The sequence below is a fragment of the Triticum urartu genome, chromosome 5, assembly GCF_003073215.2.
Source record: "Triticum urartu cultivar G1812 chromosome 5, Tu2.1, whole genome shotgun sequence".
In the NCBI taxonomy this organism is placed as follows: domain Eukaryota; kingdom Viridiplantae; phylum Streptophyta; class Magnoliopsida; order Poales; family Poaceae; genus Triticum; species Triticum urartu.
Genome location: NC_053026.1, coordinates 569,191,722 through 569,216,811, shown reverse-complemented (window position 1 = coordinate 569,216,811; position 25,090 = coordinate 569,191,722). Strand labels below are relative to the sequence as shown.

The following is a 25,090-nucleotide window of genomic DNA, read 5'->3' as shown; positions in this document are numbered from 1 at the left end:
GTGTTCGGATGTTTGTTGTGTTGCATCGTATGCTGGAGCGCGCCTGCGTGGTCCATAGATGGATCTGGTTGCGCCGTCCTTTTGATGCGAGCCCTCGCGTGGATCGCGTATTGGCTTATGTGTAGCATTTCTTGCCGCTCCATGTTGGCTGTGAGGTCATCTATCCGGCCAGGTGGCCGTTTTAATTTTTGGTTGCGGGGGATCTAAGGCCTCCTCATTGAATTCGGGTAGCAACTTCCGCTTCGGGTAGCTCTTGGTGGGGCGATTACCACCGTACTTCGCTGCTGCGTTGAGTACTTTGCTCCATCTGATTCCGAGTGTGTCTTGTGCAGCCTTGAGTCTTTGCTTCTACTTTTTTAGACTCCTCGCGGTGGCAACAAGCCTTTGACAGGCATTCTGTTGCTCCGGGTGTCTGTCCGGTGTGAAGTCGTCCAGACTATTATCTTTGACAGAGTCAGGTTGTTCGGCTTGATCCTTCGTGTTGCCGTGGTCCGGCAATGGTCCCCCCTGCTCTAACGCTGGGTCTGTATGATCATTGTTTCTGTCGAGGCGGGATTTGGAGCGGCGTCGCCGCCTCTTTGACTGCTTCTCGAGGGGACAACCCTTCGTTGCGTCCTTCCGTTCCTCGTCGTCATTTTCTTTTGGTGTGTTCACCATGTATAGGTCATGTGGTGAAGTGTGCGTCCAGTGCCCTGTGGGCAGTGGTTCCTCTAAGTCTCCCGCATCGTCGTCCATACCGTCGATGTCTTCGGAGTCGAAGTCGAGCATGTCGGTTAAGTCATCGACAGTGGCTACTAAGTGGGTGGTGGGTGGGCCGCGAATTTCTTCGTCGTCCGCATCCCAGTCCTGCCGGACATAGTTCGGCCAGGATCCTCCTGACAAGGAGAGAGACCTTAATGAGTTCAATATGTCGCCAAAGGGTGAGTGCTGAAAAATATCCATGGAGGTAAACTCCATGATCGGCGCCCAATCGGATTCGATGGGAATGAGCGCAAGCGGTTCGGAGACCGTGGCCGGAGAAGGATCCGGCAGTTTAACAACACGGCTCTCATGCAAGATAAGGTCGATGTTCGGCTCGATCGCCGCTAAGGGTAAGGCTTCCATGGCGGGGTCCATCCACCCGTCCGCAGAAGGCGCACCTGGCTCCGAATTGAGGGTCGGAGCGGCTGCCTGTGCGATCTCTTGAACACTATCCGATGGTAGAGCTAAATCGTACTCAACGTGACCGCGTGACGCACAAGGCAGAGGCTCGAATCCGTCGAGGATCAAGTCTCCACGGATATCGGCCGTGTATTTTAAGCTTCCAAACCTGACCTGATGGCCAGGGGCGTAACTTTCAATCTGCTCCACATGGCCAAGCGAATTGGCCCGCAGTGCAAAGCCGCCGAACACGAAGATCTGTCCGGGGAGAAAAGTCTCACCCTGGACTGCATCGCCATCGATGATAGTAGGAGCCATCAAGCCTAATGGCGACGACACAGAGGAACTCTCAATGAAAGCACCAATGTCGGTGTCAAAACCGACGGATCTCGGGTAGGGGGTCCCGAACTGTGCGTCTAAGGCGGATGGTAACAGGAGGCAGGGGACACAATGTTTTACCCAGGTTCGGGCCCTCTTGATGGAGGTAAAACCCTATATCCTGCTTGATTAATATTGATGATATGGGTAGTACAAGAGTATATCTACCACGAGATCAGAGAGGCTAAACCCTAGAAGCTAGCCTATGGTATGATTGTGTGTTGTAGTTGATGTTGTCCTACGGACTAAAACCCTCCGGTTTATATAGACACCGGAGAGGGTTAGGGTTACACAAGGTCGGTTACAAAGGAGGAGATATCCATATCCGTATTGCCTAGCTTGCCTTCCACGCCAAGTAGAGTCCCATCCGGACACGAGACGAAGTCTTCAATCTTGTATCTTCATAGTCCAACAGTCCGGCCAATGGAGATAGTCCGGCTGTCCGGAGACCCCCTAATCCAGGACTCCCACAGGTGTCCTTGGATTATCTTGGGGGTGCCATGGGCATCCCCAAGCTTAGGCTCTTGCCACTCCTTGTTCCATAATCCATCAAAAGAATTCACCCGAAACTTGAAAACTTCACAACACAAAACTTAAAGTAGAAAACTCGTGAGCTCCGTTAGCGAAAGAAAACAAAAGACCACTTCAAGGTACTGTAATGAACTCATTATTTATTTATATTGGTGTTAAACCTACTGTATTCCAACTTCTCTATGGATTATAAACTATTTTACTAACCATAGATTAATCAAAATAAGCAAACAACACACGAAAAACAGAATCTGTCAAAAACAGAACAGTCTGTAGTAATCTGTAGCTAGCGCAAGATCTGGAACCCAAAAAATTCTAAAATAAATTTATGGACGTGAGGAATTTATCTATTAATCATCTGCAAAAAGAATTAACTAAATATCACTCTTCAAATAAAAATTACAGAAGTTCTCGTGAGTGCTAAAGTTTCTGTTTTTTTACAGCAAGTTCAACAAGACTTTCCCCAAGTCTTCCCAACGGTTCTACTTGGCACAAACACTAATTAAACACAAAAAAACACAAACAAAACAGAGGCTAAATAATTTATTTATTACTAATCAGGAGCAAAAATCAAGGAATAAAAATAAAATTGGGTTGCCTCCCAACAAGCGCTATCGTTTAACGCCCCTAGCTAGGCATAAAAGCGAGGATAGATCTAGGTTTTGCCATCTTTGGTAGGCAATCCATGAGTGGCTCTCATGATAGTTTCATATGGCAATTTTATTTTCTTTCTTGGAAAGTGTTCCATGCCATTTTTTAATGGAAATTGAAATCTAATATTCCCTTCCTTCATATCAATAATCGCACCAACCGTTCTAAGGAAAGGTCTACCAAGAATAATAGGGCAAGAAGGATTGCAATCTATATCAAGAACAATGAAATCTACGGGCACATAATTCTTATTTCCAACAATAAGAACATCATTAATCCTTCCCATAGGTTTCTTAATAGTAGAATCCGCAATATGCAAGTTTAGAGAGCAATCATCAAAATCGCGGAAATCTAGCAAATCACACAAAGTTTTGGGGATAGTGGAGACACTAGCACCCAAATCACACAAAGCATAAAACTCATGATCTTTAATTTTAATTTTAATAGTTGGTTCCCACTCATCATAGATTTTTCTAGGGATAGAGACTTTCAACTCAAGTTTTTCTTCATAAGATTGCACCAAAGCATCAACAATATGTTCGATGAAGGCTTTATTTTGACTATAAGCATGTGGAGAATTTAGCACGGATTGCAACAAGGAAATACAATCAATTAAAGAGCAACTTTCATAATTAAATTCCTTGAAATCCAATATAGTGGGTTTAGCAACATCTAGATTTTTATTTCTTTAAATCCCACTTTCATCAATTTCATCATAAAGATCTAAATACTCTGAATATTTAGAACGCCTTCTAGGTAAATGAAGATCATATTCAGTTTCATCAAGATTCATATTGCAAAACAAAGATTTAATAGGAGACACATCAATAACTTTTAGATCTTCATCTTGATTTTCATAGGAATTGGAAGAACATGCTTTAATAAAGGCATCTTTGGAAGCACGCATCCTAGCGGTTCTTTCCTTGCACTCATCAATGGAAATTCTCATGGCTTTGAGAGACTCATTGATATCATGCTTAGGAGGAATAGATCTAATCTTTAAAGAAGCAATCTCAAGAGAAATTCTATCAACGTTTCTAGCCAAATCATCAACTTTAAGCAATTTCTCTTCAAGCAAAGCATTAAAATTCTTTTGTGAATTCATAAACTCTTTAACACTATTCTCAAATTCAGAGGGCATCTTATTATAATTTCCATAAGAGTTGTTGTAGGAATTCCCATAATTATTAGAAGGATTACTAGGATATGGCCTAGGATTAAAATTCCCTCTATAAGCGTTGTTACCAAAATTATTCCACTCAAAACATTGATTTCTTCTATCGCATGCACTTTTTTATTAGAAGATCTTTCAGTATGCCATTAAGAATAATTAACCATAATAGTATATAGGAGTTTAGTAGCATCTCCTAAAGTGATTTCCATAAAAGTGCCTCCCGCTGCCGAATCTAAAAGATTTCTAGAAGCAAAATTCAATCCGGCATAAAAATTTTGTATGATCATCCACAAATTCAAACCATGAGTAGGGCAATTATGTATCATTAATTTCATTCTCTCCCGAGCTTGTGCAACATGTTCATGATCAAGTTGCTTAAAGTTCATAATATCGTTTCTAAGAGAGATGATCTTAGCGGGAGGAAAATACTTAGAGATAAAAGCATCTTTGCACTTGTTTCAAGAATCAATACTATTTTTTTGCAAAGATGAAAACCAAGATTTAGCACGATCTCTAAGCGAAAAAGGAAATACCTTCAATTTAGCGACATTATTATCGACATATTTTTTCTTTTGCATATCACATAAATCAACGAAGCTATTCAGATGAGTAGCGGCATCTTCACTAGGAAGGCCGGCAAATTGATCTTTCATAACAAGATTCAACAAAGCAGTATTAATTTCACAAGATTCGGCATCGGTAAGAGGAGCAATCGGAGTGCTAATAAAATCATTGTTGTTGGTATTGGTGAAGTCACACAATTTAGTATTATCTTGAGCCATCGCGACAAACAAGCAAACTAGCACACGAGCAGACAAGAGCAAACGGGTAAAAGAGGCAAATAGAGAGGGAGGATAGAGAGAGAGAGGGCGAATAAAACGCCAAGGGTGAAGTGGGGGAGAGGCAAATGGCAAATAATGTAATGCGAGAGATAGGGATTGTGATGGGTACTTGGTATGTTGACTTTTTGCGTAGACTCCCCGGCAACGGCGCCAGAAATCCTTCTTGTTACGTCTTGAGCTTGCGTTGGTTTTCCCCGAAGAGTAAGGGATGATGCAGCAGAGTAGCGTAAGTATTTCCCTCAGTTTTTGAGAACCAAGGTATCAATCTAGTAGGAGGCCACGCTCAAGTCCCTCGTACCTGCACAAAACGATAGCTACTCGCAACCAACTTGATTAGGGGTTGTCAATCCCTTCACGGTCACTTACGAGAGTGAGATCTGATAGATATAATATTTTTGATATTTTTGGTATAAAGATGCAAAGTAAAAAGTATAAGCAAAGTAAAAAAGCAAAGCAAGATTAAAGTGATGGAGATTGATATGATGAGAATAGACCCGGGGGCCATAGGTTTCACTAGTGGCTTCTCTCAAGAGCATAAGTATTCTACGGTAGGTGAACAAATTACTGTTGAGCAATTGATAGAATTGAGCATAGTTATGAGAATATCTAGGCATGATCATGTATATAGGCATCACGTCCGTGACAAGTAGACCGAAACGATTCTGCATCTACTACTATTACTCCACTCATCGACCGCTATCCAGCATGCATCTAGAGTATTAAGTTAAAAACAGAGTAACGCCTTAAGCAAGATGACATGATGTAGAGAGATAAATTCATGCAATATGAAATAAACCCCATCTTATTATCCTCGATGGCAACGATACAATACGTGCATTGCTGCCCCTTCTGTCACTGGGAAAGGACACCGCAAGATCGAACCCAAAGCTAAGCACTTCTCCCATGGCAAGAACTACCAATCTAGTTGGCCAAACCAAACGGATAATTTGAAGAAACTTGCAAAGATAACCAATCATACATAAAAGAATTCAGAGAAGATTCAAATATTATTCATAGATAGACTTGATCATAAACCCATAGTTCATCGGTCTCAACAAACACACCGCAAAAAGAAGATTACATCGAATAGATCTCCACGAGAGAGGGGGAGAACTTTGTATTGAGATCCAAAAAGAGAGAAGAAGCCATCTAGCTACTAACTATGGACCCAAAGGTCTGAGGTAAACTACTCACACTTCATCAGAGAGGCTATGATGATGTAGAAGCTCTCCGTGATGACGACCCTCTCCGGCGGAGCTCCGGAACAGGCCCCAAGATGGGATCTCGTGGATACAGAAAGTTGCGGCGGTGGAATTAGGTTTTTGGCTCCTGTTCTGATCGTTTGGGGGTACGTAGGTATATATAGAAGGAAGAAGTACGTCGGTGGAGCTCCGAGGGGGCCACGAGGCAGGGGGCGCACCCTAGGGGGGGCGCGCCCCCCACCCTCGTGGCCGCCTCTTTGACTCCTTGGAGTAGGGTCCAAGTCTCCTGGATCACGTTCGGTGAGAAAATCACGTTCCCGAAGGTTTTATTCCGTTTGGACTCCGTTTGATATTCCGTTTCTTCGAAACACTAAAATAGGCAAAAAAAAACAGCAATCCTGGGCAGGGCCTCCGGTTAATAGGTTAGTCCCAAAAATAATATAAAAGTGGAAAATAAAGCCCAATGTAGTCCAAAACAGTAGATAATATAGCATAGGGCAATCAAAAATTATAGATACGTTGGAGACGTATCAGGCACCAATTAGAAGAAATTGTATATAGCTAGCTAATTGTATGTATATATATATACATGTGTGTATATATGTGTGAATTAATGGTGGTTGTGAGACATTCAATGATATATATATATATATATATATATATATATATATGATCGGTTCTACTATAAATTATATTTATATATATGTATAATGTGTACAATATGTAGTATCGAAAAATACCAGCAAACGAAAAAGAATTAAATGGCAAACATAAAATTAAATGAAAAATAAATAATAAACCCAAAACCCCCCAACCTTTTAATACCGGTTGGTGTCACCAACCGGTATTAAAGGGCTCCCTGTCCCCGGAGCTGACTCGTGTCACGTGGTTGCCCTTTAGCACCGCTTCGTGCTGAACCGATACTAAAAGGGGGGGCTTTAGTGCCCACACTTCAGTGCCGGTTACCGAACCGGCACTAAAGGGCCTTACGAACCGGTGCTATTGCCTGGTTCCGCACTAGTGATACTAGGACAAGAACACCCCTTTAATATCAACACACAATAACTAACAACTGAATTGAAATGTAAGGCAAACAACACGAAAGCAAATACTTCACATGAGCAACAAAGTGATGTAGCCACTGGAACATGGGAGCGTGTGACCGTCGACATGGTGCACGCGTCACCATGCACGTGGCACTCCTAAGTTGATGGAGGTGGCGCCAGGAATGGCATAGGCACGTTGACGGTCGGGATAGAAGGCATCGGCGGCAGCGTCATCTTGGGCATGGAAGGAATGGCGGGCATCGGTGGCATCGTCACCTTCGGCACAACGACGGCGGGCATCGGTGCCATGGTCACCTTAGGCACGACGATGGCGGGCATTGGGGGCATTGTCACCTTGGGCACCGCAGGAACAGCCGGCATGGGCGGCAGTGTCACCTGCGGCATGGTGGGCACAGTCGGCATAGGTGGCACAGTCAAGGACGACACCATCGGCACAGCCGGCATCGGTGGCAGCGTCGGCATGGTCGGCACGGCCGGGAGGCCAGGGACAGCAGCCGCAGCGGGTGGGGCAGCCGCCGGGGTGGTGTCGGCCAAGTGGCGAGCGGCATGGCACGTCGTGCTGGCGAGGAGCGTGCACGCCATGATCATGGACAAGAAGCTCGTGGTGGAGGCCATGCCTAGCTCCTAGCTAGAGTTTCTCTCAGATGGTTTACTGCGAAGGGACTGCGAGATGTCTCTGATCGTTGGGATGCAAGGACAGGGGTCGATGCCTGGAACTTATAGCCCAGGTGAGGTGATGGATGGCCTGATTAGATTGGTTGTTGGCCAGACTCGCCATGGTAGGCAACACAACTTTCTCCAGAACCATAGTTGGTAACCATAACGTGTTTACGTTAGTCAGAAGTGACAAAATGTTTATATGATCGAGAAGGAAATTAGTTGTAGCGGTCGATCGATGTGGATGCGATGCATGCATGGATGCCTCAAATTTCTGTGTTTACGTGAGGAGCTGGCGCTGCAGGTACCTCTCCTCGTCACTCTTTCTCCATGATAAACAAGTATTTCAAAAGGGATGTGTGCCGACTGCCGAGCCCCTCGTGCCTTGCCCACCGCAATGTGAAATCGAATAAGAAAGGGCGTGGCAACAGCCTGATTGATTTTGAATAGTCAATCCGTGGTAAACTTCAGATATTCGGTGAACATGGTTAAAAAATTTCAGTGCCATTCGTGTTACTTGGTGCTCGGTAAATCGACAGGTGCCTCGGATTTTTCTAGCACGCGCCTTTTAGGTGGGTTGTTTGTGTAGTCTTTTAGGCCGACTTGGACGTTCTGATGTAGAGATGACGATTTCATGACATTTCAATGTTGTTTCCGTTCCTATTCCTTCATGTTCATCCGTTCAACTTCTTAAGTCAGTTGTAATGTGAACTTAACTTTTTGCAAAGTGCGTTTACGATGGTGTAACCTCCCGTGACAGCCTCAACTATTTGAGTGGGAGAAAAAAGGAGGAAATTGGTGGCCAACATCTGAGTATTTGGTGGACGGCCCTGCAGAAACATGCTTCGGCAGTTGGGCTTCATTCGTGCTGAGCCATCCAACACTATCCCTCAATTATTCACCTCTTTGTCCTATTCGTCTTATATACGTTAAGTTGGCGGTGTTTGGGAACACATCCGGACACGCCTATACAACCCTTAATTTGGGGATATACTAAGGGATTCCGAATGTCCAGTTAAGTCCACGCGCAAACAAGGGATATCGTTAGAGTACAAAAGTGCCCGGACCGTCAAATTCGGACATGTGAGGGCAAATTAGGGGATAGCATTGGAGACATGATTGACACTAGTGTCTTGTGTTCAAATTAAAACTTCCTTTTTTAGGCTCATGTTCAAATGTTTGATCGTAAATAAAAGAAGCGGCCTTTACGCTTGTGTTGTGCCTACATCAAGATCTCAACATCAGTCAGCCGTCCTCCCCAAGAAAAGTCTCTCTTGCCTGTCGTTGGCACCGCCGCTGGTTTGACTCAGTGGCCTTAGGGCCATGGCAGCATGGTGGATCTCGGTCCTTCCCGGCTGGAGGGCTCTGTTTTCAGTTGCTCCTTCGTGTTTTATTAGGGTTTGTGTCATACTCAGGAAGATGAGACGACGGTGGCTCCTTGAAGATGAAATAAGGTTCTCCCCGCCTAGCCCCCGTCCCGATGGTCTGCCTAGCATCGTTGGTGGGCGTGTGGAGGTGTGTCTCCGACGGATCTGTCATTGGTGGATTTGCTCAGATTTGGTCGTATTTCGTCTACGTTCATGTGTCTTCAGGTAGGATCCCTCCGATCTACGTTACTCTTTATCGGCGGTGGTTGTTGTTCCATTGCGCTGGTTCTATGGGGGCTTAACACGACGACTTTCCGACTATCTGCTACAAAAAGTTTTGCCCGGCTACAGTGAGGGAGGGGCGATGACGGCAGCGCGACTTCAGCTCGTTACAGTTTTTGTAGTCGTCGCTAGGTGGTCTACTGATCTGGATGTAATTTTTATTATTTTTGATGTTCGTCGTGTTGGCATGATTGAAAATAAATAAATAGAAAGTTTTTTTAAAAAAAAAATCTCAACACTAGTCAGTGCCACTAACAACAGTACAAACGGCAAAGGTTTTGTAAAAGAACAAGGTCATTGACAACAACGGTAGGGTTCCGGCGACATTAAGTGGCGCCGAGCAGAAGTTTAGGTGAGGAGACCAGACGACTCTTTGGTTACTCATTTCGAATCTGTCAAAAACAGAACGATGTTCGATTAATCACTCAAGTGAAAGGGCCACGCTACGTGTTCTCGGCGGAAATTCAAAAATGATCCGCTGCCTCACTGACCACTGATGGATACACTAATGACCGTCCGATCTACCAATGTAACGTAAGCAGCCACCCTTTGCAACAAGAGTGGTATTTCTGCAACAGTCTGCTTATTCCAATCGCCCAAGCCTGTTATTTTTATTTTTTGCAACAGCTATCTTATTGTAGAAATTTTTCGCAACAAAGATCTTGTTCCAGAAATTTCAAAGATGGCCCGTGCCTGTATTTTTTTATTTTGTGCAACAGAGATCTTGCTTTAGATTTTTTTTGCAACAAAGGTCTTGTTGCAGAATTTCAAAGATTTCTGTATATGGTTCCTCTTTGCTCTTTTTTGCGAGGATATGGTCCATCTTTGCAACAAGATCTTTGTTTCAGAAACACGTTGACTATTGCAAGAAGAGCTTTATTCAAAAACAAGCTCCCCCGACACCATCATTCACCGCGAGCTTCGCCGGATGGTGGCTGCCCCCGTCTTCGCGTCGCCGCCGGCGAGCCCCGGACCTCCGACCAAACTCACCTCGCCACCATCCTCCACTTCCTTTTGTTTTCTCCATCTCTCTGTATATCTCGTTGAAGGAGCGCCGTTCGTCGGTGCAGTCGCGGGTCCTCGATGTGAAGCTCGCCGTGAACCCTGCCAGACCTCGCCGAGACAATCTCCCGCCAATCCCGAGCGTCCCCACCTCCTGCCCGCGGGTCTTCCTCGTCGGATCCGGTGAGATCCGGCTGGAATCTTTGTCGTCGTCGCGCTCCTAGCCGCACGAGTCTTCGCCCCCGCGGCTCCCGAACGTCCCTGCCTCCTACCCGCGCGCCATCCTCATCAGATCCGGCGAGATTCCTCGCCGCCATCACGCTCCTGGCCGTACGAGTCACCGCCGCCGCAAAAAGCCTGACAATTGCAAAACTCTCCTTTTTGAAACAAAGCCTCAGTTGCAAAAAACACATGGACACGTGGTGCTCTTGTCCATCAGATCATTACATTAGACGATCTGACGGACACGGAGCCGGTGGACGCGCTTGCGAGATCGGCCGGTTGAAGGTTAGCTTTTCATAGAAAATATGAAACTTTTGTGATTGGTAAACAATTACATATAGACAATGGGACGACCCAACAGACTAAGAATACATACACTGAGACCTAAAAAAAGTAGGATCTACTGATACATCGCGCTTAAAACGCAGAACTTGCATGTAAGAACAGTAACATATGTGTCGTGACCACGGAGTGACCTGGCGCCACTCTCACATGGAAGGAGCCCCATCAATACACATCATGGACAGGGCCAGATCACCGGCGCGCGCGCGTGGGCGCGTCTACGCCGACGGGGGTGGCGCCGCAAACGGCATAGGCACGTTCACATTCGGGACGAATGGCAAGGGCGGCAGCGTCACCTTGGGCACGACAATCGCGGGCATCGGCGCCATCGTCACTGTGGGGAGGGTGACCTTGGGCATCGGTGGTAGCACCGCCTTGGGCACGACGATGGCCGGCATGGGCGGCAGGGTCACCTGCGGCACGGTGGGGAGGGTGACCGACGGCATGGGTGGCATCAGGGTGAGCGTGTCCGCGGGCAAGGTCGGCATGGCCGGCAGTCCAGGGACGGCACTAGCAGCCGGAGCGGCAGCCGCCGGGGTCGTGTCGGCCAGGTTGCGAGCAGCGTCGCACGTGCTGCCGGTGAGAAGGAGCGCGCACGCCATGATCATGGCCAACATGCTCGCATTGGAAGCCATGACTAGGGCTACCTAGGACCTGCTAGGTAGGTACTAGACAGTTACAGAGAGTTTTTTCTCGTGTGTGGGAGGTGATTGCAAGATGCTTCTTCTGCTCTGCTGCGATGTATGGACATGGGTGGACAAAATTACTTTTCTGACCTAAAAGGCTAACAAAATCCCTATCTGACCTCGTTTAAAAAAATCGATTTTGACCTCTTTGGGTGACGCCAACATCCCTGGCGTCTGGGTTGCGAACCAGATGCCAGGAACCCTGGCGTCTGGCCCCTGGCCCGCACTGCCCGCCTGCCCGTTGACCTGCTGACGTGGCAAAGGGGCCAGACGCCAAGGACCCTGGCGTCTGGCCCTGGTAAGTGGATAACACCACGCGCGGGCCCAGCCCACCCATCCCCAACCTCTCCCTGCGACGGCCGAAGGCAAGAAATAGAGGGGCTTCTCTCCTTCGCCCCTCTTCTCCCTCACACCAAATCCTCCCTTGATCTACTCCATCCTCCATCTAAATTTGTGGATCTGAGGCCCCCAAGCATCCTTGAGGTATTCTCCCCCATCCCCTCCAATTTATTTGGGTTGAGTCCTCTTCTTTATGATGCATTATTCAACACTAGGTGATGTTAGATGAGTAGATGGTTTCTTTGTTTTAGGAAATTGTTTGTAGTTGATAGATGATTTGGTAGGCAGTAGATGATGTGTAGTTGAACATGTAGGCAAAATCAATTCCGTTTTGTGCATATGTTGTCCATAGGAATTTTTTTTAACTAAGAGGGGTGATGAATACATGATTTTTGTATGTAAAATAGACTTGTTTGATAATTTGGTTTGATAGATGATGTGTGTATGTGGTATAACAATACAGTTGAATTTAAATATGATGTCTCTATGTGTAGATAATCCTATTGTTGGCATACTTTAGTTGCAAAAGACATGGTGAAATTCGGTACTCTAGATGATATGTATTTGCATATGTGACACCATATTATTTGACAAATTTATTTGCTTGAGATGATGTTGGTATGTTTAAGAAGAATTATGTGTGCATATGAAGAAGAAAAAAATGATGTGGTTATGTTTGAGAAGAATGGTGTGTTCATATGGCATAACTTGGAGAAGAAAATTGTATTATTTGATATTGTTCATGTATTCATAGATGTTTGTGATTTGTTTTGTAGGATGGCGGATGGTGATGGACCTTGGTATGACGGATTAATCGATGAGTGGGATAAGGAGCATCGTGCTCGTGCCATTGAGAACGGACATGTAAGAAGCAAGACTTATCAATTTTCGCTGTTTCTCATTTGTGTTCTTCTATTGATTAAAACATCACTTTATTTGCAGCTTGTAGTTGCTATGCGCATGAGGGGACATTTGGCTGATGACTTTACTTACGACCCGCGGTACGAGCCTTACAATCGGAGATTGGGTCTTCTCCAATTCGTGTTGCAGTTTAAGCGACGCGCTCCGCCGGTGAACCACGCGGCGCTGACCGCACTTGTGAATCGTTGGAGGCCGGAGACTCACTCGTTCCACCTTCCATTTGGGGAGATGACGATGACCCTTGAGGACATGGCTATGATAAGCGGCCTTCCTATCAACGGACAAGCTGTTACCGGTCGTGTCAATGCCGTTAATTGGCGATAACGGACTGGCATTTTAATTGGTGTTCAGCCCGACGCCCCTGAGGAAGGCAAGGCCGATACCACGAGAGTGAGGCATTCTTGGCTAAAAGCAGTTAGATGAAACATCAATCCGTGTCCTCAGGGTGCTAATGACGTGGTTGTGCAGCAGTACGCGCGGGCCTATCTTTGGTATTTGCTAACCAAGGTAGTCTTCTCAGATGCAACCGGGAACTCGGCCCTCTGGATGTTCCTGGAGCTACTCAATAACTAGGATACCCAGTATAGCTGGGGTTCGGCCGCGCTAGCATATTTGTATCGTCAGGTAAGAGATATTTGCAACAATTTAACTTGCATTTGTCATGCGCCTCCATATCTAACATGTTTGTTTGATTGCAGCTTGACTTGTCGTGTCGCAGGAAGGGAGATACATCCTCATTGGCTAGGTTTGTTTGGAGCCTATCCGTGTGGATGTAGGAGCGGATCCCGGTTGGACGGCCCGATATCAAGGACCCCAACATGGCAAACCCATAGGGTAATCTAGACGGGCTGCATGATGATGATCCATATCGGCGCCCTACGCTTGCTTACTATTGGGAACAAGTGACAGTGTACACAGGAAGCTCGCATGTGCGATACAAGTGCTATATGAACGAGCTGGACACCTTGACTGCTGAGCAGGTATAGAGAAGTTCGATGAGACCAAATTTAGTCAAGAATGAAACTTGTATCTAACAATGTATCTCTTTGTTTTGCAGGTACATTGGTTGCCTTATATGGAAGATCGTGACTATGATCTTAATGAGATGTGCACGCGTGATAGCCATCTTTGGCGGGCGAGGTGCCCAATGATATGCTTCTTCGCAGTCGAGTGGCATTTTGTAGACCGTGTGGCAAGACAATTTGGAAGAAGACAAGGTATTCCAATTGAGGAGAGCAACAAGGAAATGCTATCTCTGCATCGGTGAGCAAGCATGCCTTGAATATGTAGTAGAGCATTGAATAAGTCTATGTTTGCTAATGCTTTGTCCCGTGCATCATTTGTAGGTTCGATCGAAGGGATATATCGGATTGGGCAAACAAACACCGTGCGTGGATAGAAATTTGGAATCAAAGAGACACTATAGTGCAATCAGAGAATAGACCTCACAATCAGTCAGCATATCAGAAGTATCAAGTGTGGTATGCGGATCGTTACCGATTAAAGCTAAAGCCTGGTTGGACTCACGAGGAGTGGTCGGAGTTGGTGTCTGAAGACCCGGAGACTGCAGAAGGTTATCATACCTTCAACACGGCTGTGAGAGACACCAGAGGGGCTCACGTTGACTATGCACCGATGCATGACGAAATGGTAGTCTGTTTGACCTATTCTAACAAACTTGCATGCATCATGTTGTCTTCTTTCAAATACATAAGTTTGCTTTGTTCATGAATTGCAGGGCAGATCGTTGCTTTTGTGTGTCAACGATGCCAATGTTGCACTGAGTCATCCACCTGGTGGTGTATTATCTGAGAGGACTCTTAGGAGCACGATGGAGGTGTGACCAATATATTATAAAAGTTTCTTTTCGCGGATTATTTATTTGTATATCATATCATAGCATATTTTGTGTTGTTGCAGAAGGTCAAGAAGCGGTTCCATAAGATGGCAGCAATGCTTTCTTGCCATGGTGCTCAGTCCAGTGACGTGTATGCACCTGGTACCCGCGCCAGAGCTAATAGACGGCGTTATATCCAGAACGATGAGGACATGGAGGAGGAGGTCCATGAAGAGGAGCCATCACATCAAGAGGAGCCAACACAAGATGAGGAGCATGAGTATGATGCAACACATCAAGAGGATCATGAGTATGATGTTGATGCTCCACAACCATCACATGTTATACAACCGACACAAGGCAATGCTCGCTCTAGGAAAGGCAAAGACATAGCTAAGACACCAGGCAAGAAAGGTAGAAAGAAGACATGGAACACACAATTCCATAGTCCGGAGTATCCTCATCAGCTTATCCCAACAGGAATGCAAAGATATAAGGCCAACATTGAGGTGGAGGAGGAGGCATACAATGAAGAGGAGGAGGAGGCTAGCGAAGAGGAGGAGCCTACACTTGCAGCACTCGTGAAGAGAGGAAGGAGGAAGTGAGCTTCTTGTTTGGAAGTGTATGAACTAGGTGGCGTTTGTATGTAGGAACTTGGTGTTGTGGTAAAAACTTTTAAGGTTGTCTTGAATTTGGTGTCTTATGTATGCACTTGGTGTCTTATGTATGCATGAATTTGTCGTGATGAAAAATCTGTGAACTTGTTGTCGTTTGTATACAAGAATTTGTCATGGTGAAAATTCTGTGAAATGTGCTATCTTCTGTGTTTTATGAACCTGTCATATTATTATATATGTGCTATCTTCTTGTGTGAAATAAGTACAAAAATTAGTACAGGGCCCCAGACGCCAGGGTCCTTGGCGTCTGGTATGAAGTCAGGGGACCAGATGCCAGGGTCCATGGTGTATGGTATGAAGTCAGGGGACCAGACGCCAAGGTCCCTGGCGTCTGGTGGTCGACTGGAAGCAAAAGCAGAGGCATGGGACAGCAGAAACATGGCAGCCAGACGCCAGGGTCCATGGCGTCTGGCCCTGGTGTAGTAGTTTTTTTCTATCAAACACCTGTTGTATCGAATGACAATCATTAGTGTTCACATAGATATTTTGTTCTATCAAACACCTATAGTATCACATAATAGCAAATGACAAACATTAGTGTTCACATAATAGCAAATGACAAACATAGTTATCACATAATCTCAAATTACACAAATAGTCTCGAATGAGAAGTTCATCACATACAAAGTCTCGAATGACATAAGTAGTTCATAACCACGATGGTCCACGATAATTGAAACGACATGAACATCACATATAACTCGGTTTCCTGTAGCAATGCAAGTCAACAACCCTTTTCCATCCCCATTATTGCAGCATTTCTTGAATCTTGTCATCATCAGTTATGTCAACCAATTTTCTTCCGCCGGGGCCATCTGACTGCTTCCTGCTGACATAGTACACAAAATCCTCTTCCTTCAACCCTTGCTTCAACATGAATTTAGTCTTCAACCAATCGAAAGTGAGATCCACTTCACTAACTTGCACAAGACATGGAGACAAGCCTAGGACATGAACAATAGGGCTAAGCACCCACTGAGTACCCTTAGCCATCTACAACACACAAATCTCTTAGTACCAAACCTATGATACATTAAACCACGAGGAAAACAAACTAGGGTTTACACAAAACTATGATGCATTAAACCAACCAAAAGATGGGGGTGGAGTTGATTTACCTTCTAGTTTTGAAATACTGAAGATCCAACGGTGAAACCGGACCGATTCGTGAGAGATTTGAGGGGGGGTTAGGGTACTGGATGAGAGTGAGTGGATGAGAGGGCTAGAGGTGAGAGTGAGTGGATGAGAGAGCTAGAGGTGAGAGTGAGTGGAGATGAAAGGAATGAGAGGGGTAGAGGTGGAGATGAATGGATGAGAGGGCTAGAGGTGGGCCCAAAGAATCTTATCCACTCGAAACTTGCTCTCTGGATAGGGAGCCAGACGCCAGGGACTTTGGCGTCTGGCTCTCTGGATCGGGCATCAGACAGATCAGACAAGTGTCTGGTCTCCTGCGCGACCAAAACGAGCCAGACGCCAGGGACCTTGGCGTCTAGTCTGGGTATGGACCCAGACGCCAGGGTGCCTGGCGTCTGGCTCTCCGGATCGGGCATCAGACAGATCAGACAAGTGTCTGGTCTCCTGCGCGACCAAAACGAGCCAGACGCCAGGGACCTTGGCGTCTGGTCCGGATATGGACCCAGACGCCAGGGTTCCCAGACGCCAAGGTCCCTGGCGTCTGGCTCTCTGGATGATTAGACAGGTGTCTGGTCTCCTGCGCGACCAAAGCGAGCCAGACGCCAGGAACCTTGGCGTCTGGTCCTTGGCGTCTGGCTTTCTGGATGATCAGACAGCTGTCTGGTCTCCTGCGTGACCAAAACGAGCCATACGCCAGGGACCTTGGCGTCTGGTCTTGTCTGGTCTGGATATAGAGCCAGACGCCAGAGTTCCTGGAGTCTGGCTCTCTGGATAGGCAAAATGCTCTCTGGTCATGTTCTTGTCGCTTTTCGGATGGGCAAAATGCTCTCTGGATAGTTTGCACATAATTTCAAATAGGTTGCACACACTTTTAAACATTGGAAATCAAACAAAAATATGAACAAAGCATTGCACATAATTTTAAATAGGTCTCGACTAACAAGTTCACACATGATGTCTCAAATGACATAAGTAGTTCATGACCACACACGGTCTCGAATGACAAGTTCATACATTAAACAAAGTCTCGATATTCCATCATCGACGCCGGTGCCTTTCCATTTGTCTACTGAGTAGTACGGGGCCACATTCCCTTCTTGTCACGTGCCTCGTCCTCCTCTCATGCATCGCGAGCCCTTGCAAGTTTTCTTGCCCTCTCTTCTTGACGAGCCTCCTTCTCTTTGTGTGCCCTCTCTTGATCACGCTTCTTGCGCTCGTTCTTCTCCTTCTCACGACACTCATGCTCCAATCCCCGTGCAAAGGACTCCTCGAACAGGCGCTGCCTCCGTAAGTAATCTCGATGTTGGTCCTCTTGGACATCTTTTGGTACCTCGTGATCTATCCAAGTGAAGTACTTGCAAAGTGGAGGAGGCGACTACATAAAAGTCATGTTTTTGTTAGTAATATGAGTTCAAACTTGATGAGGTTTTTTGTATGTACACCCAACATACCGGTGGTATGTCATATGCGTTAGTTGGCCTTCGACGATCATGTGCATAGTTGGGACACACGAAAAACCTTCTACCTTCTGTCCATGACTTCTTGCGGTCCGTGGACACCTTCAGCTTGCAAACATCACCACACCAACATGGTGGTGTGGGCACATCCTTCTCCTTCTCCTTGTCCAACGTGGCCTCCATCCACGTCTTTGGCATGTCCTCTTGGTCCGCGCACGCCGGCCTCGTCCTGAAACCGGATGAAGCCATGCCTACAAAAAGAACAATTGTTAGCACAAGACACAAAGAGATACATGTGTAAATACAGTAAATCAATAAATGCTAGGAATTTTAAGAACAACTAATATACCATTATTATTAGATCAACCATCTGGATTAAGCAAATAACCGAAGGCCGATCCATTATCAACCATTCCTCTCCGACCACCACCACCTCTAGCACTTGTGCTTCCTCTCCGACCACCACCACCTCTAGCATTTGTGCTTCCTCTCCGACCACCACCACCTCTAGCACTTGTGCTTCCTCTTCGACCACCACCACCTTTAGCACTTGTGCTTGCTCGACCATCACCTCTAGCACTTGTGCTTGCTCGACCACCACCTCTAGCACTTGTGCCTGCTCGACCACCACCTCTAGCACTTGTGCCTGCTCGACCACCACCTCTAGCACTTGTGCTTCCTCGACCACCACCACCGTCACCTCTTCCACCTCGTTCACCATCGGTGCCACCTCCATGACATGTTTTTCTTTTTTTGGTTTTCCTATTCTTGCATGTCCGCTCATTGTGTCCCCCTTCACCGCACACCCCACAGTTGATAGTGTCAGGAGCCTCCATGAAATGACCGCTACCAAATTGTTTCATGCCAGTGTATCCGGCCAGGTCATCCATATCACCCCTGAACCTCTTAGTTCTCCTTCTACCCTTGGTCTCCACCTTCAGAAGAGGGTCTGGCCTAATATGAGGGCCATGGTACTCAGGCCACTGTGATTGGTCCAAGAAAGGGTGAAATCTTGGTGCCCATGTCAACCTAGTAGCTTCCACATGGAACTCTTGCATCCGCACGGTTTTTCCATCACAAACATGTATGTTTCTCGCCTTCGCTGCCATTATCAAATGCGAGCATGGCCAATGATACTTACTAGGCCTCTCGCACTGGCACCACCGAGTCTTCAGACGCACCTCAAATGCAGCACCACCATATTGTCTACCGTCTCGTGTTGTGCCACCTGGCTCATCAATTTGATAGGTCATTTCAGTTCTGTCGAATATGATAACTTGTTGCCGTGAAGACTTGATTGCTTGTAACTGCAACCATTCATCAACCTTTTCCGGATAATCCTTTTTTTCACCTATCCATTTTGCAGTCTCTTCAGAATGCCTTTGAAAGTACTCATTAAGCTTGAAGAATGTGTACTCCACTATTGCAGTCACCGGCAATGCACGAGCACCCTTCAGCACATTGTTGAAACATTCTACCAGATTGCTCGTCATGTCGCCATATCGCCTACCACCATCGTCATGAGCGCGTGCCCACTTGTGCTTCTCGCTTAAATTCCTAGTTAAGAACTCTTTTCCCCCTTCGTTCACCGCTGCAAAGAGTTTGTTGTACCGAGCATCGAAACCTTGGGTGGTGAAGGCCACACATACATGGGTAAGGTCTTTGCTGAGCTCCTTGCTCTTACATGCCCGGTAAAAGTTGGCCACGAAATGCCTCATGCACCATCTGTGGTGAAGTTTTGGAAATCCTGGAATAACAATGTCCATTGCCTTGAGTATGCCATGATGCCTGTCCGATATGATGCATACCTCCCTAGCCCCAATCACGTTGTGCCTAACATGACCCATGAACCACTCCCAGTTGTCTTGGTGCTCGGAAGGCACCAAAGCAAATGCACACGGCAACACGTTGTCGTTTGATGAGTGCGCCATTGCTACCATTAGTGTGCCCTTGTATCTACCGATCAAGAACGTGCCATCTATAGACAAGACCGGACGACAATGCTGAAACGCCTCCACGCATTGTCCATAACTCCAGAAGGCACGGTGGAACACTCCATCGTGATCCTCGACCACATGAAACATGCCTGGGTTCCTATGTGCAATCGCGACCAATAACCTTGGGAGCTGGTTGTATGCTTCTTCATAATCACCATACAACATCCTAATAGCATTTGCCTTTGCCTTCCATGCCTTCCCATACTTGACTTCATAACCAAATTGTTTTTTCACCGTCCGCATGAGAAACCTCACTTTCACAGTGGGATCAAAGCCTATGTCTTTCATCCATTTGTATCCAAGATACTCAGATGTGAGTTGACGGTGTGTCTTTCTAAGTCGTTTCGATGGCGGTTTGCATCTATGAGTGGAAACACAACTTTTTAACACCCATTCTTCGGTTTCTTTAAGCTTTCTTGCACGAACCTTCCATGGGCATCCTTCTTGCTCACACACCACGGTGTAACGCAACCTCATGTCGGAGTGCTCAACATAAATTGGCCTATGGTTTCGAATGGCATAGTCAGCCAACCAAAACTTCATCATAGGCAAGCTCAGAAACTTCACTCCTTTCTTCAAATAAGCATTCTCGTCCTCATTCTCCACCCTTGGTTCTCCTGGATCCGGGCATGGTGTTGGCTCAATCGCCGTCATTCTCATTCCACCATCAACAATAGCTTTATGGGCAAGGCTGAGATCTTTAAACAAGTGAGTTCTTTTTTCTAAGCCCATCAGCTCAAAGTGGATTTGGTTTTCCTCCTTTGTGAATCCATCCTCATCCAACTGTTCAACTGGACCCTCGTCATCCGAGTCATACGCATATTGACGACTAAAAGGCAAGTCACGATCCATGTCCTTTTGCGCTATGTACGCATCCAAGTCACCAACATCATTACCATGAAACCCTTCCTCTTGCTCTTCGTCGTCATCATAAGCATCTTCATCCTCTTGAATTACTTCGTCACTAGCAGTCACCTCAAATTCATTTGCTTGGCTAGTTGGTGGTTGGCTAGAAGCATTGGGGGCATACAACTCAACCTCATTTGCTTTAATAGATGGTACACGGGGACGTGGTTGGCGATAAGCATTGGGGGCATCAACCACAACCCTATGCTCAACAAGTGGCACCATTGTCCCCTCGCTCATGTCATCCATTGGGGAAGAGACATGCCGGTTCAAATCAAAGGTAAACCGAGGAGATTCAACCTTGGTGGCAAACAATTCAAGTGACTTGTCTTCCGATTGGGAAACTTTTTCCTTGTATACATCCCAATGCAAATCCGAGGTGATAGGCATACTTTTCAAGCGAGATTTGGCTCCAACTCCAACATCATACCTTCCTATTAACTTAACATCAACATTGGTGTCCATCCACTTTAAGACTTGTCTCACTTTTGCAACAACATCCTCATAGCTAGGGCTTGTACCAAAAACCAATGGTTTCTCACCCGTGTCGGCATTGTTACTCAAGAATGCCTCCTTGTCCATGTAATGAACATTAACAAGTCTCTTTATCTAAAAATAGTATGAATGCATTTAAGACTTCAATGAGAATTGGTGTTTATCCAAATACATCTCATTATATCCAAATCATATCAACACTAAATTATTGCCATGGTCAAAAAAGTATCACTAATTAACACACACTAAGCAAAGTTAACCCTAATCACTAACTAACCCTAACCCCCAATCTTTCTACTCAACAAGCATATATTCCTACTACACACCATGCATATCACTATATTATCAAAGTTAACCAAGCCATTCACACTAACATAAGGGAGAAAACAAAAACTAGGGTTCCACCAACATGTATAAAATGCAACCAAAATAACAAGATTTAACAAAAAATAATTGGATGATTTGGGGAAGATTACCAAGAGCAACAAAGTGATGAAAAGATCCACCTAAGGGATGCACCTTTTGGAGAGGATTTGAGGGGGAGCTTGAGGGGTGGGAGAGAGTGTGGGAGCTCCAAGTGTTCTTCAAGCTCGGGTTGTGGACTGGGGAAAGTGTGTGGGGTGGGTCCCACACACTTTCCCGTGGGTTATCCACTTACCAGGGCCAGACGCCAGGGTCCTTGGCGTCTGGCCCCTTTGCCACGTCAGCAGGTCAACGGGCAGGCGGGCAGTGCGGGCCAGGGGCCAGACGCCAGGGTTCCTGGCGTCTGGTTCGCAACCCAGGCACCAGGGATGTTGGCATCACCTAAAAAGGTCAAAATCGATTTTTTTTTTGAAACGAGGTCAAATAAGGATTTTGTTAGCCTTTTAGGTCAGAACAGTAATTTTGTCCGACATGGGTCGATGCCTGGCAATTTATATAGAGCTCAAAGCGCGGACGTAATTAGGTTGGTTGTTGGCTAGATTGAGAATGTTTTTACGTGCTTTGTCAATTCAAAAATGGAAGAGCTTCGCATGGCGATAGCTACAAGTTTCTGTATTTAGGTGAGAAGAGGGAGCTGGTCGGCGCTGCAGCTTCGATCTGCTCAACCGTCTTGATTATTCGTCCCATCATTTCTCAACTGGCTGTCTGGCTCAATCACACGTTCTCGGGAAGGTGCACTGACTGTCTTGGTCTATCTTCAAAATACGGTGCCATTTCTTCATGACAGGGGAGCATCTCTGGTCTGTCTTGATCGTATCCTACGTAGCTGCTGCCTGGACTGTATAGGTAACCTCGCCGTTTTGACTCTGTTCTTTTTTTAATTTTTATCTTCCCAAAACGTGAGGCAATTTTTTGTCGGCTTCACTACTTAACAAGATTGTTGTCCAATTAATTACGAAAAACCAAACGAAATCAATTCAAACCGTGCACCAAGCCCACTCAAACAACGACACAACAGGGCCACACTCACTCTCGTCGTATGGCCAAGCCCGCTCAAAACCTGACTCGATATGGCCACTACCACTCTCGACGACTGTGTGACAAACATCACAAAAACGATGATAGTGAGTGGTAGTGGCCACTCAAAACCTGACTCAACATGGCCACTACCACTCTCAATAATGTTCATGATGTTTTAGAAAATATTCATCATGTATATTAGTAATGTTGATAGTGTACAAAATATGTTCATTGTGTATTAACAAATGTTAATAATTTTTTTAGCAATTTTTCACTATGTATTAAAAATGTTAATCGTGCATTTTCAAAAAAGTTCACCTTGTATTTTTTTACCATTTAGTTTACAGGGATGCTCATCTTGTATTACTAAAAAACCGTTCATAGTATATTTTAGAAGTGTTCATTGTCTAATACAAAAATGTTTGTCTTCTAAATATGTCAGCCGCGCTTCAAGAAATATTCATCATGTTTTTAATAAGGAAAACGCTTCAATCCCGCCAGCTGATTCGCTCGGGGAATCGGCCTTGCGCGTTGCCGTTCGATCAAATGTGATCGGACGATGTGGCAAGCTAGTCCCATCGCTTCTGGAAACGTCGCGCACAACCAATTCATTCTTATCCTACCTAGTAAGGGCACCACTCCGTTTTTTATTTGTGAAGAAAGTCAGAGCACCACTTCGCTCAATCTAGTTCCTCAATCGGCCATGGCGTACGTGTTCTCTCCCTCAAAATTTTGATGTGGCGTTGCAAGCTTTCTCTTTGTTGCACAAAAGTTTTTCTGTAACATCAGTCATGCTACAAAACTTTCTTCTGTAACATCATATGAAGGTGAAATTAAAAAGAAAAACTGCAACATTACCACTACTGCAAAGTTTTTCTGCAACAATACCTTTGTTGCAAAAAATTTCCGCAATAAGACATTTGTTGTGAAAATTTCTGCAACAAGTCCTCTGTTGCAAGATTTCTATAACAGCAGCTCTGTTACAAAGGTGAAAGACACCACTCTGCTGCACGATGTGTTCACATCCGACGGATCGCGAGGCGACGGATCTTTTAGAAAGATCCGCCGCCAACGCACAGATCTTTTTGAAAGAACCGCCGCCTCGCAAGCCGTACGATCTGACACAGTCTAGTGGTTGAATGTCTTCTTCTCCTTTGCAACACAGATTTTGTTGCGGAAACATTTGCAATAGAGATTTTGTTGCGGATTTTTTTGCAACATAGATTGTGTTGCGGGATATTTTCTGCAACATAGGTCATGTTGCGGAATATTATTTTCCGTCTTCACTTTCTTTTTGCAACAACGATGATGTTGTGGAGAACTTTTGCAACATAGGCAATGTTGCAGAAAAAATTGCATCTGGAAATAATGTCCATAATCGTCGCCGATGTTGCCTGCGTCAAGCACGTCGTCGCCGACCGCAACACCCACTCCAGCTATTGCAGAAGCATGTCGGCGGGTTGTTCCTCACCTGAAAACCAACTCGAAATGAGAGAGCCAACCAAAAAAAGAGCAGGAAGGGAAGGACGATGGAAGCTTACCTCGCCGAGGAACGATGGTTGCCGGTGCGTGAGCACGTGGCGGCGGCCGGCTGGCTCGTCTAAGCAGTGGCGTTGCATGAGCTTCAGGTGGTGGTGGCCATGGCATGCTGAAGGAGTTGGAGAAAAAGAACCGATTGGGAAGGAGATAAGGAAAGAAGGATGTAACGATGCAATGGGTCCACATGGACACGTGTCGCGTGCTGGAGGTGGTGGACGCCCGGCATTGGATCAGCCGGGTGAAGGGAATACTTTCCCTTCTTTATATAGGGCAAGCATATTTTTAATACATGATGAATCTTTATTAAAAAATGCCCACCATGTCAAAATAATCTTCTTGTACACAACATTCAGCCAATTTTCTTTTTCCATTTTTTCATAGACAAGAACCGGAGACATGACGGCCCATGAGTCACCCGATGCCAGGCCGAATGGCCCAGCGAAGCTGATCCCAAATCCCCCCCCCTCTCCCTCTCTCTCTCTCTCTCCGTTCCCGACCCGTCCTCTTCTCTTCCCAACGCGGTCGTGGCCCCTTTCCCTCTTCACCGTAGAAACTCCTGTGGCGGCAGGCGAGCGAGCAGAGAGAGATGAGCGCCCCTACTCCTGCAGTCCCGCCGCCCCTCCCAGCCTCTTACTCTGCCTCCAATAGCTGAGCAATTTTTCTCTTGCAGTTCATACTCCCTACTAGACAAAATTTGTTTTTTCTTGTTGGTTTTGTCTCCTAGGTTTTTTGAATTTTGTTCTTTTCCCAGTTTTGTCAGGGGTGTCAATAGTTCATGTGCCTTTTTTTGGTTTAGTTTTAT

General features: G+C 45.9%; 2 protein-coding genes across 2 annotated transcripts; both read right to left on the bottom strand.

The window, feature by feature from the left end:
• Positions 1-6,945: 6,945 nt before the first annotated feature.
• On the bottom strand, positions 6,946-7,669 carry LOC125506058 (protein PELPK2-like). The gene has a single exon (XM_048670934.1). It carries the CDS (start codon positions 7,598-7,600, stop codon positions 7,121-7,123), a length of 480 nt encoding a protein of 159 aa, XP_048526891.1. The 5' UTR covers positions 7,601-7,669; the 3' UTR covers positions 6,946-7,120.
• Positions 7,670-11,064: 3,395 nt separating this feature from the next.
• On the bottom strand, positions 11,065-11,492 carry LOC125506057 (protein PELPK1-like). The gene has a single exon (XM_048670933.1). It carries the CDS (start codon positions 11,490-11,492, stop codon positions 11,076-11,078), a length of 417 nt encoding a protein of 138 aa, XP_048526890.1. The 3' UTR covers positions 11,065-11,075.
• Between the last annotated feature and the right edge of the window lie 13,598 nt (positions 11,493-25,090).